The sequence below is a fragment of the Trachurus japonicus genome, chromosome 5 (genome assembly GCF_045865225.1).
Source record: "Trachurus japonicus isolate A0001 chromosome 5, Traja_1.0".
In the NCBI taxonomy this organism is placed as follows: Eukaryota; Metazoa; Chordata; class Actinopteri; order Carangiformes; family Carangidae; genus Trachurus; species Trachurus japonicus.
Window position 1 is genome coordinate 24,443,885 of NC_140911.1, and position 18,960 is coordinate 24,462,844.

An 18,960-nucleotide genomic window follows, 5' to 3' on the forward strand; every position below is an offset into this window, starting at 1 on the left:
CCTATCATGTGAGCCGCATGTTTATGACATGTTTCCCTGCTCTTCCAATCAGGGACGCAGGCACGGGATTTAAATCTCCCATTCACTGAACAGCTCCGTTTGCTCTGAAGAAGACTTACCGTGCGTTCACACCAAAAGTAGTCTGGGGCCGTTGACTCGCTGTTTTGGTAAGCAACCTGATCCAGGGCGAGAGAGACGGGCCTTTCCGTCAAAATAAAAGTACCAAGCTAATGAAATGCGGTGAAACTCTTTAATTTAAGGAATATAAGAAAGTCCCCGAGCCATTAAGGTAACCTTTTGCTTTTATTGTAGCCTATTACAAGTTAATGTCTATTTTATAAGTTTTATGTTGGTTAACACTTTTACTTTGGTGAATTTGGTGATTTCCATCAAGACGGGAACCAGAATGTAGACAAAATTCGGAGTTAACAGACACCAGGCTCTTCGCCTCTCTGAAGAGCCTGGTGACACGAGGCTCCACCAAAAACGTGGGGAGCGTCAGCAGCATGGTCAGCCAACGCTCTCAATGCTCACCTGGTAGAGCATGAAGAGCTATGGGCTCGTGTCCTTTTGCTTCATGTCCCTTCCTGTCTATATCTCACTGTCCTGCGTAAATAAATGCAAAAGTGAGAGTACCATGAAAGGATCACTGTTCTAACAATAACTTTTCACAGTATAACAATGTGTGTTCACATTATTATGGCATACAAATGTATAATGCTATAACAATATTTCAATATTAATATTTTAACTTATTTTTTTCTGTTATAGTAGTAGTAATAAGTTTCCATAAAGATGTACAAGACACTTATTTATTATTTTAAGGTTAGTTCAGATTAAAAGCCAAGTAAAGTGCATGTCTGATTTCAACTCATAAGTGTGAGTTTCTCGTCAGAGCTGATTAATCTGTCTCACTGGTTTCACACCAATTTTGATGTGTCTGTCTTATTTTCCCTCCTGTGACCATGGATGTATTATATTATGCCTGTGACCAATGCTGCTCAAACATCCTGCTGATGTGAACTCCTGTAACCAAGGTGACAGCCTCACCCCGTAGCTGTGGCGTCATGTTGTGGTGGGGGTGGGCAGTTGGGCGGGGGGCCTGAGTGATTCTTAAGTGTGGCGTTGAACAGGAGCCCCCTGGGTCATGCTGGGATGTTTTTATTGTTTCAGAGCTGCACGTCAATGCCCAATGACATGTCTGCTGTGGGAGGTGGAGCAGGTGGAGAACCAGATATCTGAGCCAGGAGGGGGGTGGGGTGGGGTGGGGTTGGTAACGGTTTGAGCAAATCAAGATGCTCAGCTGGATGGAGTTTGATCTTTGATTCACCACAGTTAAACTGGTTTGTAATGGAAATCCAGAGTCAGACTAAGAAAAAGTGTCACAGTCTCGTAGAAAGTTGTGAGAGCTGCTGCAGTCTGATCCACGTCTCTGCTTCTTCTCCTTCCAAATATCTCTTCAGCAGAGAGTGACAACATAGCTACAGGTTTGGATAATTTCAAACATAATTTGTTGAGGAATATTTTATTCTCTCACTGGCTGAGCCTGTTGTCTGTGCCCGTGTATTTTGTTTGACTCTCAGTGGAGAGTGAACAGAGGGAACGCCGTATATCCAGGCTCTGGTTTAACAACAGCAGGCTTTATTGTTAACTCACAACACTGCATATAGCCTAGTCTGCCTTCATGTTCATGCTACTAACACAGACTTCCGGCCGCACATATTCTCTCTGCTCCAGCCTCATCACATTAGTATGAGTGTGTGGCACTATACTATATTAGTGCAGCAGATTAATTGCATATTTCAAGAGAATCGTTCACTTTGGCAGCATGAAAAAAGCATGAAATTTGGCACAGATACTCTCTAAGGGTCACTTTTTGGGAAAAAATCGTTGGCCACGCAAAAATTCAAAATGGCGGCCATTTTTTTAAGATGGCCGCTATTTCTGTCAAATGGTCATTATGTCGATCTTTCAAACTGTGATGTAGGCATAATATTTTGTGAAAATACTCTCTTAAGAATGTTTTTTTTTAAAGAATGGTGCTTGTCCCTGAAAAAATCAAGATGGCAACCATTTTTCAAGATGGCCACCATTTCTCTTAAATCCTTACATTCATCAAATGATGCTATCATCAAGATTGGTACAAATCTTACTTAAAGGAACATTCTCATAGAAAAAGGTGTGCGCCACTCAAAAATTCCAGGTGGCGACCATTTTCAAGATGGCCACCATTTCTGTCAGAGCTCAATGTAGCCTAATGTGTTGAGGAAGGTTTTGTTTAATAGAGCGAACGTCATTACACAACCAGGCCACACTGGTGACTTCACTGCTGTGGAACTCAGCATGGGGTTCAGTGTCAGCTGATCTAGTAACAATGGGGGGTCTTCTGCACCAATTGCACAAAGTTGTGAACAACTAGCCAAGTGTGGCTGCAAATCAGAGTGCCGGTTCACATGTGCAATTGCACAGAATTGTGCAATTGCACATGTGAAAGTAAGATATTCTGGACCGTGATGCATATGTACACCTTCCTGGATATGTTGCCCCAAAACAACAATTGCTGACTGCCAAGTAGGGAGGCACTGGCTACTTTTTAACAATGGTTTAGTATGACTCGGCAGGGCACAACCTGTCAATCTCAGGTTGGACACTGACCTTTGAGCTGATAAAAATGTGTATGTTTATTTTTTCAATCATTTAACTCAGTACCAACAGAATACATTATTAATGCAACACCCACGTTGAAAAATCAATCTTGAATTTTTGCAATTGCCTTTTTCTAAAAGTGTGGCCATTAGAGCCACTTTTGCTAACACGTATGTATCAGTGTCAACCATCTTGAAAAAAGGCTCCATCTTGAATTTTTTATTGGGCATCCAGTTTTTCCAAAAAGTGGCCCTAAAGCAAAAGTAAGCGGAATGTTTGTGTTAATTTAAGTCTTAAATAGTTATATCTTCCGACAGCAATCAATAGAGTGTTTGGTCTGAAACACAGGTCTGTCAGTCACTCTGCTCCTCTCTGTGTGTGCAGCCAAGGGATGCGCGTGAATGTGGTGACATAGGGACGAGGGCGGGGGCTGCTAACTCCATCGGCTGACAAGAAGTTAGCCAAAAGACCGGATCGCTTACTTTTGCTTTAACAGAGTACTTGTGGCATATTTTCTGTATCACTATTTGGAAACAGTGGCAATGAACATATGACAGGAATGGCAGGCATCTTGAAAAATGGTTTCCATCCTGAATATTTACTGGCCACTTCCATTTTCTAACTGTTAGAAAATGGAAGTGGCCATTCAGGATATTCAGGATGGAAGGTGCAGTCAGAGAGGAGGGGCCACTGTTAGAATCTAACAGTGGCCCCTCCTCTCTGTGGACTGCACCTTGTGTGGTGGAGAGGCTTGTGTACTCTAATGAACCTGAGAGCTATGCCGGCAGGGATTTTGTATCCCTAGCAAGTTTAACTAAGCCAGACAGGTCAAAGGAGAGGAGGCAGACGAAGCAGACATTATGACTATTTCATAGAAATGGTGGCCATCTTGAAAATGGTCACCATCCTGAATTTTTAAGTGGCACATACCTTTTTCCAAAAGAGCGTTCCTTGAAGAGTATTTCTGCCTAATTGTATGCTTGCATCAACATTTGAACAATTGAAATAATTAACTCATTGAGTGCCAACCACGTAATTTCTCGTTTTTCGTTCCCATGCGTTGAGTGCCAAAAACGAGATTTCTCGTTTTTTTTAAATTATGAAACTAGACACTTTAACACACCTTATGTGTAAATTTGGGGACTCTACGACGAGTAGAACTGAAATAGATGACGATCAAAAACTCATGACAGCTCATGATCTGGAAGTTTTCATCATAACTCGGCTTTTGCAAACGGAGTTCTGCATGTGGATGCAGCAGCTGCTCCGCTCTCACCCGCGAGGCTCCAGCAGCTCGGAGCCGAACAGGAAGCTCTCAGCCGACAGTCCCGCCTGGTCTTCATCTGGAGCAACACCGTCTCCTCCCCAAGGTCCTCCCGCGGTAAAATGTGATGATCCCTCAGTCAAAGCAGACCGGCATCACCGACCCGTACCACAGACGGACCGCGACCACCGGTGGGACCGGTGTTCCTGAGCCGCTGTGGCCGAGAGACCATCACATTCCGCGGCGAGAGGCTGTGACACGGCACGGTGCGTTTGTGTTATTGTTGTTTAGTGGCGCCCGCCCCCCGATGGTGGTTTTGTGAATAGAACAACATTTGTTGTATATTTATCTTACACGAGCCCTTTGATCCAGAAATGCGAGTGTCAGAAGAGCGACAGGCACAAACAGAGCACCTTTCATAAAAGACGCTGTATCTCCTTTTCTAGAAAAAAAGCAGTGATTTTGGTGAAACCCAGCCTTGTTTAGCTTGACTTTTCTCAGGAACAGAGGCACGTAGAAACAAACGGTATGTGGCCATTTGAAGCATAAAGTTTCACCTTTCAAATGAGCCACTGTATGTGTTGGTGGCAATAATATAGAATACACTGTGGCTCTACAAAAATCGTCAAAAATGGTCTAAATTGCCGGTACACTTGACTAAAACTTTGGAAAGGAGCGCGGCACTCAATGAGTTAATATTCTGCACGGAGCAACTTGACACAGGAACTTCTTTTGGGATAAAGTTCCCTCTTACATTGTAACATACAACAGGGGCTATCACAAAAATCACACCTCTGTAAAATGCACGTATGATTCGTCATTCATACCATCTGTTTTGCTTGTAGATGGAAGCAATTTGGGATTTGGAAGCTAACATGTTAGCATGCTAGAGTAGCCTTCAGCCAAGGTAGATGGTACAGGTCATTTGTTTGAAGAGTTGAATGCATTGACATTATTACCTGTCCATGATTCTAATGCCAACTATTATTATATTACAAGCATGAATATACAAACATGACAAATGGGTGCAGGGCTACTGGATAATGGATAATCTGAGATAAGAAGCAAATTTATTGATCCTCTGTTGAGAAAAACTTAAACTGGTTTTCTGTTGTTATGTTATTAATGTAGAATGAATGTTAAGAATGCCTGCAAACTGATTGTAAACAAGAATAACACCAGAAAACACACTTAATGGACAGTGTCCAAGCTTGATGGTAAAAAATTGTCCATTTAAATGAATTTGTGGTTTGGTGTTAGTGTAGTAGGCTTTTTTTAAAAACCAACATTCTTGATCCAAACATGCAACATGAGAAATATGGATTCTTGAGTTAAAGGTTGAATATGGAGAATGCTTAGCTTATTAAAAGCCATATTTTTTCAAAAATAATATATCCACTGGGCGTTAAAAGGGGTGCAGAAAACAAGTAATGCTTTTCCAAAAAAAAAAAGTTTAGTCTGAATTTAAATGATTTGAGAAATTTTGATGGGTTTGACAATGACTTCCTGTTTACATCGTACCAGCCAGTAGCTGGCATTGGGGGTCACTTCTCTGCTGTTTTGCTAAGCCTCCTCCCGGTCGTGTGCATTTGTTTTCAACGAAGCCTTTTATAATCAATCGTGGTTCAATGGATCATCATATACTATGTGTCAATGTGTATTTGTGTAGTCTTATCTGACATAAACAAGAGATTACGGTTTATGGGCACGTTTGTGTCGCGAACTCTGCCACTGAGACGAGAGTTCCTTTTTTTCACCGAGGCAAGAGCTGTGACATGGGGTCCAAGGCTCCGATTATGCAGGTTTGGTTTTCAGCCACGATGTGGAAGGAGCCTCCACTCTCCCTGAAACAGGTTACAAGTCATTTATCTAACATCACAATTAGTTCGAAGCTGTTTAATGAAGGTAAAACTGAAATGGGAAATATCCTGCGTAGTTCTTCTCTGTGCTACTCTGAAGAGCGGCGTCCCTAGCAACTTCGCAACGGTCAGCAACCGACTGCTGCAATTATTTTTCTGTTGTTGTTGTTCCTACAGTAGCTCTGATCAATAGAGGGTGGTATTCTGGTAATTCTCCATATTCAACCTTTAAGCCTGGTGATAAACCACGACTGCAGTGGCAGAAGTTCAAGCCAAAACCTCATCAGGAAGCCATGCAAACCAGCTGGAATTATTCATCTGTAAAACACAAACCATCAGCTGTTTGTTGACCTGTCTGACTCACGTTCTCTGAACTGCTGGTACAGTACTGGTGTTTCCTGTGTCTTCTACCTTTAAGACTGTTTGTCTGACAAATTTCTTGCAACAGACCAGCCGCAGTCACAAACTCAGTGCAAGCAGTAAAATGATCGGCTTCTTCCTCTGGATAACTGTGTCATACACAACTTCACACAGTTATGTCCATTTAAGGAAACAGCTCATTTCTTCTTCTCCTTTTTTTAAATTAAAGGGACAACGAGGAGTTTTGGAAAAGCAAAGCGTTTTCACACTACATTTATGAGCCTCCGCGTGCAACGTAAAATTCTTTGACCGGCGCAAGACGGACTCATGTTTTCATTCATCAATAATCAAAGTCAGAGGTTCAAAGAGGTTCACATACCGTCGTAGTTCCCACCATAAACGGCGATTTGGCTGCATTATTCTCATGACTCGCCATGAAGGAAACGCTGGTCGGCTCGACCAGCGTTTCCGCCACCACTAATAATAACAAAATAACGATAGAGACAGAACGATATATTTATCGAAAATGGGCCCATTAACAAGTGTGGGTAGCGGAGATTCATCCACATTAACGTGAGACTTTTTTATAACCGAATAGAAACTCCTCGTTGTCCCTTTAACAGTACTACAATAACGTTCCCCTCCATGTTTTAAAATACTCCGCTATGAATAATATTTTGTTTAACATAACTATTTCATGTGAATTTGGTAAAAGAAAAAGTTAAATTGGTATATGCCCATACTGTATTTACTTCCTCCTTGAGGAATTCTGGATTAGGTCTTTGCCTCCAACCACTGCTACGACAAGTATGAAGACAGCAAAGAGGAGATGCAGCCTCATGTTTAAGTCTCAGTCAGAGTTAGCATTCTTCACCTAAGCAAATATTGGAGTCATTTTTCACAAGCCACATGAACATTTTTTTCTGAGCATTCTTCTGAGCATTTTGACACAAAAATGGCAATTTTCAGATGGACAAATCAGGAGAAAATGAACATTGTTCAAGATGTCTCTGGCACAGATCTCCTAGGTAACATCAACTAGCCTAATGTTCATGAATGCCCTTGCTAACTAATTTGTAAACAACTATCTATTTTATAAATAAAATAGCAAACAGAGCCTTGAACAACTTTGGGTCAGTGTAGAACAGTTGCACTTGTGTGCAGTGCACACAAAAATGGATGCACCAAGACCGCCAAGTCCGGGTCCGGATCGAGGTCTGCCATTTGGTGATGCCTGTACTAGAACATTTCTGAAGGTCTGCTGCCTACAACCTATAGCCTACACAACATTCATTCGTTCCTTCAACAACTGTGGCTTTTCTTGATTTGGATTGCTGACATCCCTACAGGGCCAAGTGAAGACACTCATCCATGAACATTATTTTGGTCAAGTCAGAATCGATTTTCCTATGCTGTGATGGAGAAAACAACCTCCATGATCAAATGCTATTATGACATCATCAAAATATGTCCTTTGCTGTTGTGTCGATAAAGAGACCCCTTGTGGCTGAAATTACATAGGCTGACTGCACATTTTATGGTTACACGGCCAACTATCAAGGCAAGGCAAAGCAAGTTTATTAACCGATTTTTACAAACAATTTGTCTAAAGGGCTTTACATGACATCATGACAACATCCTCTGCCCTTAGACCCTCACATTAACATCCCTAGACCCTTATATGTAACATGAGTGTATTGAGTAGGCTACTTGTACTGATTCCCCTGATCAATAGTTTTTCTGCTTTGCTCAGCTATGTGAAAGAACTTAACAAACATGGAGGACTCTATTGACCCTCGGCGGCTAACCATTGATGAAAACAGAGCCAAGTCAAAGCTGAACATAAATTAAATGCAAACTTGGCCACAAGCTTCAGGCTCATGAGACAAAGGAGAAGCCGACTGTTGGACACGAGCTCCTTGGTTTCGTCTCCACAATCACCAGCTGTCATCTCAGATCTGATCAGGACACGTTTCTGGAGACAGGAACTCAGATGTGAGCCGACAATGCTTGTTTTAAATAAGGACGGTAATGGCGGCCAACAGCCAACCAGCGAGGCAGCAGCAGCAGCAGCAGAGGTCAGGGTCTCCGGTCTCCTCTCCCCCGCCCCCTTTCTGCTCCACAGTGTTACTTCTCAGGCAAAACCTTTTCCAAGCTGCTCTGCTGTGCAGCCCGCGCTGCAGCTCAGCTCTTTGTGCGTTGGGGGAAGGGAGCTCAGCAGGCAGAGAAGCTGCCGGAACAGTAACTTCCACAATTGCTCGCTCCTCCATGTTGGAGGTTAGGCCGCCTCATCACAGACACTCTGATCTCAATATGGCTCAAATGTAGAATTACACTGCTCCACGGTCCTTGTTGTGTTCTGCTCTCTGCTGAGCTGTCAAGCCATTAAACTGTGTGACGGCCACATGGACAGCAGGGGGAGGAGGTCAGGCTTGTTTTTTTTGTTTCTTGAATGTCGGTGGCAGAGTAGGAAAGCTATTTAAAGTGAAGGTCTACAGAGAGAGGAAGCATTTGGGGTTTTACAGAGCGAGCCAGCGGTAGACGCAGCAGAATAACAACGTTTTTTTGTTTTTTTTGCCTGGAGATTTGAAGAGAAGAGCTGATGGGAGGATGGAGAGGCAAACCGGTTCCTTCCATCATAAAAAAACATGGCTGTTTTCACGTAGGAAAACCTGAGCAAAACAAAAACAAAAAAAAACAATCTCTGGTTGGCTGTGTAAACAATACACGTTTCTCCTGTTAAAGCAGCCACGTGGAAAACTAAGAGTGGGGAAGGAACAGATGTAGAAGCTGATGAGAGACACACAACACTTGTGTTCAGTGAAGACTGGAGCAGGTTTCTGTGATTTTCATGTACAGCTGAAAAAATCTGCTTTGTTGTTGACAACAAAATGAAGGAGACAACAAAACATCCTGTTCTGTGGTGCCATCAGCTTCAACAAACACCAGGACTCAATATCAACTGATCTTTCAGTTTTTAGCCACAATCAGTGAAGCTGATGATGCCATGATGAAATACGTCAACAACTGATACATAGGCCGCAATGAAATTTGTTAATTTGTTCCAACAGGATCTGAAACCCAATGGCTTTGTTTCCCCCTTGGTTTTGTCTGGTGTCACCTTTAGTTTGATCTTTGTGGTTAAAGGTTGTAGAGGCTTGGCAAATATTTAGTTTTATGATCACACCCCTGTTTTTTTTGTTGTTGTTGTTTTTTTTGCATTGCTTTATCTGAATGAATTTGAACCACTGGCCTGTTGTCATGATTCCTGCGTACGTCCTGTTTTTGTTGCCTCCATCTCTGTCGTCATTCACAGTCTCACTTCCCCTTGTCCTCCATCTCTCTGCAAGGTTCCAGCGGCTGAACGGCTGATCTCCATCCGGCCCCCAGATGCCCCCTGGCTTTTCCTCCGGCCCCGGTCACCTCACCTCCCCTGCCCAGACACACACCTAGTTTCCTCATCAGTTCTCTACGTAGGCTATTTAAATCTATCAGTTGCTCTTCCTCACTTATAGATCATAATTTCTTCTTCTTCTTCTTCTGCTCCTGAATCTGAAACAACCTCTCTCAACAGGAAATGTAACTGTACAGTTGACCGTGTTAAGGCAGATAACACTCACACACCAAGCATGTCTGTTTGTCCAGACTTTTATTGAGAAGAATGAAATGGCAGTGACTTTGTGGAGCTTCAAGTCTGATGGATTTAGTTTTTTTTTCCAAGCTAAAGGTTGTTAAAGCAACTGATAACAGCACAGCAGCATGCAAGTAGTGGTGTAATTTAACTGCAAAATGTTTGTTTTTTTTGGACTTTTTTGTATGTATTAAATAGATGTGAGGCTCTTTCTTCAGGTTCACCTTCAGAAACCTGGTCACTAGTGTTGCAGATGGCAACTTTAGACAATGGTGGACATGGTGGTTTAAAGAATTGCAGCTGCTCCAGGGCGACTAGTGTGGAGGAGGAGGCTGGACTTCCTCCCATCCTGTTTGTTTCTTTTGAAGACATAAATCTTACGGAACTGCTGGCATTTTTCTTTAAAAAAAAAAGAGGTTCAGTGACTTCCTGGTATGGCTGAAAAGTGCAGTTTTTAATCAGATGTCATTCAAACAGAAATGGCAGATTTGTTAGGACGCTTTTCAGTGGCAGATTAATACACATAGTTAAAACAGATAGTCCGAGCGTGAGTGAAGAAACATGTGAACCAGTGCAGCAGTTTGACTCACTGATGTGGTTTTAATTTGTGGCGATGGCACAGAGGAGCATCAGGCTTCGTCTTTAAATTAATAACCAATTCTCTCCTTCCCTGTAAGCCAGACCAATCAGGGAGCTTGTTTATTTGTTCTCACAGATGGGTCCGCCCCTCCTATTGGGACAGATTTATATCCCTCCTGAGGTCAGTCACTCCTGAAGTACTCACACTGTGGTGTGTTTACATTTTTTATCACGTTTCTTTGCTGTGATTGGTTGATCTGTGACTGTTGACTGAACACTAACTGAGAGGTTTGAGACCAAACCCGAGCTAAAAGGAGAGCAATGACGGACAAAAATAAATCAATAGGTTGATAAAGTTATGTTTGGTGACACATATAAGTTAAATATAACCCAAGCCCTTGGTCTCGTCATAGAGGAGTCTCTGACACATTAATTATCATAATATAATTATAGATTAAGTATAAAGTAGCTGTGGCTAACTTATTAGCAGACAGCTGCCCTCCTCTTCATCCAGGAGACACAGGTGGTGATTGTCCCACTGGAGTTGTTTTTGTGTGCAGTCTGTAAATTTAACTGCAGCATTCGTTCCCTTTTGCTGTTTCTGTTCGCTGCTAAGTCCTGAGGGAAACATCTGGTCCAGCTGCTAAGTGCTCCACTAAATCCTCCAGCCAGTCTCTCTGTCTGCTGCTCTACGCTGAACACTGGGTTTGTAAACAGCTGGTCAGACTGGACCACACAATAAATGATCTTTAAAACCAAAATATGGAGCTAAAAGAGCCTAAAAGGCACCACAGAGCTGCAGAGCTGGTGATGATTCTCCATCGGTTCACAGGCACCAGAGACATGTTATACATAATCATTGATTGATTGATTGATTGATTGATTGATTGATTGATTGATTAACATTTTTGATTTAATATGCTTTCCTTCCAGAGAGTATCTGGGTTTAGTAACGTGATACATTTTAATTCTTATCCGGCTATAAATGAACTGCAGAGGACTGAACCATGCAGCCAGCAGGTTGTCGTGGTTTGTAAACAGGTAGGTCCAGATCTACTGGTTTTACTGGTCCAAGTCCAGAATCTTTGGAGGTTCTTCGGGTTCTGAAGGCTCCGCCCCCTGACTGGTGTCCTGTGGGGAGGAGAGACAATGATGAAACCAGGAAACCCAAATCAAATGTACACTCAAGTACGTGGAGGCTGTCCACATAGTTTTGGTCAAAACATGAATATTGATTGAAGTTCAGAGTAAAAGGAAGTCTGGATTTCATGGATTTCTTCTTATTTGACCATTATTATGGAGCAACGAGTCTTTCTGCTGCATGAAAATACAGTTCGTTTAAAGAAGAAAAAAAGACGTCTGTGAATGACTGTTTGAACAAGTGGAAAGAACCATTTTCACAGAACAAAAATCATTAGTTACTACAATTAAAATACACATATTGCGTGTTTGTGAGGTGCCAATAAAAGAGGTGAGATGTTACTGTGACTTTTCCCACCTTCATGTGATATGTGTAGTGAGGACCTCATCTTTTTAGACCCCACTACAACTCTCACAGTCTGCAACATGATCTTCTCACCTTTCACAATAAAAGTGTCTCAGAGAATATTAGCAAGACATGAAAACACCCCAACAGGCTCTGACATAATAACAAAACCAAGAGCACAACGTGAGCCCCCTTGAGAACAAATGTCCATGTCAGTCTCACTTATCAGCTATTAATGTTTTTGGTGAGACGATATCCACTACTGTTCCTGGGCAATGATTTTATTTTTATTTGAATTACCAGATATTGATTAACTCATTGCGTGCCAGCCCTTTTATAAAATGGTCAGTGACTTGTGCCAGCGTTTCAGGGCATTTTGAGTAAAATAAAAGACCCACAGAATATTTTGTACTATGACTCTGAAAACACCAAATAGCTCAAAGGAAAGAGGAGACTCTCTATTTAATTAGGGGAAAAAAAACATTTGTTTGTACCTTGTTCCATTCTTGATTTATTTTAAGTTGAAAAGAGCCTGGTTGCACCAAAAAGACCACTTTTTTTCTAAAAAGCTGAGGAAAAATGCATTTTTGTGAAAGAGAGTCCCTCAAGAAAAACTGTGATTTATCCGTTTTAATTTTGGCTTCAAAAACATGTAAGACATCTGAAAATTTCATTTCACATGTTTTTTCATTGTACAATAAAAAAAACCCCACTAAAATACAACAAGTAGGAGTCCTACTCTGCAGAGTGATGCCTGCTCTCCTACTTCTCCTCCTGCAGTTGCTGCCCCCTCACCCTCTCCTACCCACCCCTTCTCCTTCGTCGACTCGTCACTATGTTCGGGGTCGGTTTCACGGGGTGTTCCCACCAAACGCGATGACGCTTCATCGCGCGTCGAGATTACATGTAAAGTCAATGCAAACACGCGATTAGTCGCGTCATCGCGCCGGGCGATGCGATGGACGCGATAGCGCGGCGCGATGGACGCGTTGGCCGCGAAAAATCGCCTCCATCGCGTCGCCCGGCGCGATGACGCTTCATCGCTCGAGTTGAAATAATTGAACTTTTGCGGCGAATTCGCGTGAAGACGCGCCGCGACAGCCAATCAGCTTTGAGATCGTCACCGACGTGCTGACGTACGGACGTACTGGTGTTCCCTTGGCAGCTTAGTCAGAGCGAGTCTATTGACAATATTAGAAGTTTTCTGGTTTAGTTTAGTTTATTATTCAGATCCCCATTAGCTGCTGCAAAGCCACAGCTCTTCACTGTTGCTTTTCCGGTGCTGTTACAAACGTTTCTGATTTGGAGATTCGGACCTGAAAGCCCGTTATCACTGCTGTTTTCAACCAGCGGGCGCTGCGAGCCGGCCGCCCCGTCCCAAAGCACTCAACAGGCGGTCAGTCACACAGTAGTTCACGGAGCCGTCTCCTCCTCCTCCTCCTGCAGCCAGAGACCCACACCGCTGTTCCTCTCCCATCTACAGGGACAGGAACAGTGCAGCGACGGTGGTTATCTCAGCCAGAGAATGAAATAGTGGGAGAAATGTTGTTGTTTGGGCGGGCTCGTCGCGCGACGCGATGCCGCGACGAGGCGTTTTTTGCATATTGGACCAGCGTCAAAACTGGAGCGTCTAGCGCGACGCGATTTCATTTGACGCGCGATTCAATCGCGTTCATCGCGTTTGGTGGGAACACCCCGTCAGACAGCAACCGGTTCACAGAAGTTTAACATTTCCCCTCGACTCCGCGATTTGCTTTCGCTTTGGCATTTTGGTACTGATCATCTAGATCAGTTTACCTTTCCTGCCTCCTCTGATCACTTGTTCCAGGCTCTGCTCGTTTTCCTCTAGAAATAGAAACTTTTTCCAACTTTTTTATCTCCGTACCGATCGCACTCGTCTTCTTCTTCTTCACTTCTTGCTCTGATCTACAGTCTTCTTCGTTCTGCATCCCAGAAGCCCCAAAATTACTCACAGTGTGCGTGACAGCGCCCCCCTTTACCAGCCGCAGAAAACTGCGTATGACGTATATACTATACGTCAATGGCACCCAAGCGTTGTATTTTGATTGACGTATATACGTCAATGGCACTCAATGAGTTAAGATTAAAATCAAGATTAACCTTTTGATCTGATCCTTTGTTCAGGCAGTGAATAAATGTTTTCAGTGGTTCAGTTAAAGGCTGTGACTCAGGATGGAGAGCCTGGACACTGATCTGAGCTCTGTGACTGTTGACGAGGTATATCTGAGGCTGTCGACGTTGAGTGAAGAGTGTGACAATAGTTTGCTCAGTCTGCAGACATCAGTTATCAATGTCTGAACAACATACAGATCAGGCACGTGCAGAGGGGGGGGGGGACAAATAACAATAATAATTTAAGATAAATGAAATGACCTGACTACCCTTGGTCACATGATCCACATACTGCCGCTGCGAGAGACGGGCACAACCGAAAACCCGACAGACACACTGTAACACGAGAATTATTGCTGATTGCATTTTCGCTGTAAAACGGTAGTGCTGGTGTACAACTGGTGGCCCAGTTAGGTTTTGCAGTGGTATTCGTGCACGGTATGAGGTGTATGGTAAGATGACCTGACGAAGTAAACATCCTGTGCGTGTGTGTGACGGCGACACATCTGTAGCCTAAGTTCTAGCGGCCAGCCAGGGTATCCGCGGGGTCTTAAAAAGTCTAAAAAAGTCTAAAATTTGAAAATCTAAATTTTAGGCCTTAAAATGTCTTAAATTTGTTGAATTAGTGTGTTCAAGTCTTAAATAATTTTAGACAGGTCTTAAATTTTCTTATGCCCAGCATGGGCGAGCATTTTTAAATAAAAAGATGTACCGTATTTTCCGGACTATAAGTCGCGGTTTTTTTCTAGTTTGGCTGGCCATGCGACCTATATTCAGAAGCGACTTATATATTTAAAAAAAAAAAAACCCTACGCTATGACCACAAGAGGGAAGCACGGCTTTTATTTCTAAATCCCTCCTCATTCAGTGGCTCATCTTCATCTTCCTCATGTGCTGTTCTCCTCGCTGCGCTGTCTGACCTGTCTCCGTAGCGCTTCACTCCGTCAATTCAGAGTATTTTCACAGCGTGTTCTGCGGTCAGTCTTCGGTCTCTGCTCCGGTCCCGACTGGGCTCCGGACACGGAGCAGAGACCCAGGTCCTACAGTGCAGGCCTGTCCCTCTCTGAAGCAGAGGAGAGGTCGGCTTCACTCCCGTCCGTCTTCACAGACAGTCCATAAAGAGTTTCTGATCACAGGGTTTCCAGCGCTGCCGCCTAAACTAACGTGTTAAAAAAAAAAAAAGTAGCGATATTCACCACCGCCGCCCCCCCCCCCCTCCCCCTTGGGACGATCGCCTTCATTCATCTCCGCATCCTCACACACACATAGGCTACACACCACAGAGAAACGCGCATGCATAACAGCAGCGCGCGCTATAGGTGCCGGCCTTTAAACAAAGCCTGGTCATTATATGACACCCGGCTATTAATTAAATGTTTGAAAAATAAATGTGACTAATACTCAGGTGCGACATATAGTCCGGAAAATACGGTAGTACACATTTATTCAAGCATTATTTAATACCATAATATATAGGGGTGACCAAAAGCCAATTTATTTACGTCAAATATTGTGCTGGTCATAATACAGAACAGGTTGTGGCTCGTGTCTGTTGATCAAAGAAGCTGAAATATTTCCATGTTTGTCTATTCTGGGTCACATTTAGAAGTCATCACATTTCAGGCCAAAGGGGAAGTGTTGGTGTTTTTACTGTTCTCCAATGTAAAAATGGGTCACGTGTGACCCTTAACATTATTCAAGGTTTAAAGCCATCTGCCTGCTGGTTGCCAGTGAATTAAATAAATAATGTGTTACATAAACATTTTTAATTTCACTCCCCAATTTCTTTTTGTGCCCCCAAATAGTTTACTTTAGATGCTCCTGCGACACTTCATTGTGCTTTATTGAATGTATTTTCAACTACAAACAAGCCTAACACGCAACTTATATATTGCAATCAATTTCTAGTTTTGTGACTCCGCATTTCTTTTGTACGTTTTTTATTTGTCATGATAGGTCTTAAATTTCATCCATAATGGTCTTTAAAAGGTCTTAAAAAGTCTTAAATTTGAGCTGGTGAAACCTGCAGAGACCCTGCCAGCCGACCACACAGTGTGCTGCTCAAGGGGAAAAGGTATGTCAGGCTTCTTGTTTCTGTTTTTGTATGTCTCTTAAGTTTACTACTACTAGGTCTACTAAATTCCAACTGTAATTTTATCACCCTATCAATTACATCAAGACTTGTATAAATAATTTTTATTTATTTATTTTTTTGAACACCTGTCTCAAAGGTCTCTGCACGTGCCTGATACAGATCCATTTGTGTCGCCACTTTCAGTTTGTGTCCCGTGATCAAAGTGATAACTGAACTTAGTGTCTGTAGTTAAATCATCTCCCTCTAATAGTTCATATGTATCAGTGTGTGACAGCATCTATTTCCTGAATTATAAGCATTGATGACAATGGTGGAGTTTCTTGTACTTTTCTCAAATGGCTTATAGGCCCAAAACACAATTGATGATTATTTAACTGAATAATATTTTATATTCAGTTAGTTCAGTTGCTGTTTTGCCTAATGCAGAAGACATTTAAATTAAATTCTGATGTGTTTTATGTAAATAAAAAAATATAATTGAATCATTCAGAATGAAGTTGAGACCTCTTTTATACAGCCTATGGTTGAGACAGACAGTGCTAAAAGCTGCAGTTCCTCTAATGACCACTGGAGTCTGGCTCCAACAGAAAGTTAGACGTCATTCACTACCATGTTACAATGCCCAACCTAACAGCAGAAATAAACAGCCTGATACAAAAACAGTTTTGGGCTCTACAGCTAATTTCTTCTTTCATGACGACAGAACAGGCTGTGGACTTATGTGTAAAGGCCCTTTCACACCGGGCACGTGATGAATTGTACACAAAATTGCGAAATAGTCAGTGGCGAATATTTCGCATCAAAACCATTCACATCGGCGGCGATGCGAATAGGTGACGGATGCGACAATTATAAACCAAAGTTAAGGGCCTTAACTCACTTGTTTAAATTCTATGAAGTTCTGTATGATTAAGGGCATGTCAACAGTGACAGTGACAGGTGGTTGAGTGTACAATTGCATCAAAGCAGCACATATTCAAAATCTGGGATTATCTTGGAGTTAGGGGACAGACAGTCTGATACTGCCAAGATGGTGATGGTGAAGCAGCGCATTCAGCCCATGATGTCATGAAGGCTACATCCATCTTTATTTAAAGCCTATAGTTAAAGGGATAGTTCAGCATTTTGGCAAATTGGCCCATTGCCATAATTGCTATAGTCATAGTAGTAGGTTCGTTACCTTTAATTGTAGGTGTAAGCTATTTTCAGTACGGCGGAGCGCAGCAGCTGGCTGCTCAGAGCTACGCTATGGAGGCTAAGGGAATTTCTTGGTTTCCCTCATCAAACTCATCAAATACAAAATCCCAAAACTCCACAGCGCTTTTGTAGACAAGTTGTGAGCTGCACAACCACCACGCTATGAGATAATGACGGAACGATACGAAACGGAGCCGTTTTCGAGGTAAATTCATACAAAACCGCTGATGCGCGTTGCGTTCAGGGACAGTTTTTCAGCAAGCAGTCTCCGTATTTACCCTGTATTTACCTCGAAAACGGCTCCGTTTCGTATCGTTCCGTCATTATCTCATAGCGTGGTGGTTGTGCAGGTCACAACTTGTCTACAAAAGCGCTGTGGAGTTTTGGGATGTTGAATTTGATGAGTTTAATGAGGGAAACCAAGAAATTCCCTTAGCCTCCATAGCGTAGCTCTGAGCAGCCAGCTGCTGCGCTCCGCCGTACTGAAAATAGCTTACACCTACAATTAAAGGTAATGAACCTACTGCTATGACTATAGCAATTATGGCAATGGGCCAATTTGCCAAAATGTTGAACTATCCCTTTAAGACGCACTGAAATGACAAGTGGCCATTGGTGAAAATGTCTGAAGAGACACCACTGGCTGTTGAATCTGGCAAAATGTCAAATAGTTGACCAAAACATTCCAAGTTTTTGTTTTGTTTGGTCGGTTGGTTGCTGAGGGAAAAAAAACACACTTGACAGGAAGTGACTACACTCAGTTAGGAAGTAGCTAAACTAAGTCAGACACTGACAGACATTGTTTACTCAGCTTGTCCCTGCATATGTTGTATAATGAAATTGAACGTTTTGGGTTTATATAACTGGGCATAATGTTAAGATGAAGTGTGATGAACAGCAGCAACACAAGCAGGACAACAAGCCGACGTCAACACAGACACACAATGAACACAGTTATTGTAACAAACCGGTTAGTCAGGCAGGAAATGGCTTTGTGGGGTCATTTGTTTGAGCTGTCAGAGCTACAGAAACACTCCTATTGTGGTTACAGTGATGTTACACACAGTGGTATGGAGTTTCTCCTTCACAAACAGTTTACTAACAGTGGATATGACCTGACGCTGGCAACAGAGACTTCAACTGGTTAAAGCAAATGAAAAAACTGCTACACTGACAGCTTTGAACCTTGATAACTATCAAAAATACTAATTCGAGTGAATTGAAATTGTTAGAACAATGCAAGGAGCCATTACAGTTAATAGATGATATGATATTCAGATTAGTCAGCTCACCCCAAATGGCTCAGCAAAGGCCCTGGAGCCGCTGTACAGAGGGTTTGGGATTGACACCAGTGTGGGTTGGGTCCTGCCACCTGCTGCTCCATCCTCATCCTCATTCTGTCACAGAAGAAATGACAGGAAGCAGTGTCGGCTGTTAGCAGCAGCTCAATAACTGAGTATCATCAGTAACAAAAGATTAGAATATCAGACACTTCCAACATTAATATCTGTTCGTTCTGGTCATTAGAAGATGTCTGCTGTCTAACATGCTTCAAATGGAGGTGACTGGGTATAAAAACATCTCATTATGTGCAGATATCTATCACAGAATCTTTATGGAGTTCATATGAGGCTTCGCAGTCTGAGTCACTCAAATAAAGTTGGTCCAAACTTGTTTTTCCTGTTTATACAAATCTGAGTACTGGCAAGT

General features: G+C 42.6%; 1 protein-coding gene across 1 annotated transcript in view; it reads right to left on the bottom strand.

The window, feature by feature from the left end:
* Nucleotides 1–10,193: 10,193 nt before the first annotated feature.
* The window catches only part of stab1 (stabilin 1), a 77,961-nt gene continuing 69,194 nt past the window's right edge, over nucleotides 10,194–18,960 (bottom strand). The window contains exons 68-69 of the mRNA XM_085776916.1: nucleotides 18,543–18,647; nucleotides 10,194–11,470 (exon numbers count right to left, since the gene is read on the bottom strand). Coding sequence (XP_085633042.1) covers nucleotides 11,402–11,470; nucleotides 18,543–18,647 — 174 coding nt within the window. The 3' untranslated portion in view covers nucleotides 10,194–11,401. The remainder of the gene's footprint in view (nucleotides 11,471–18,542; nucleotides 18,648–18,960) is intronic.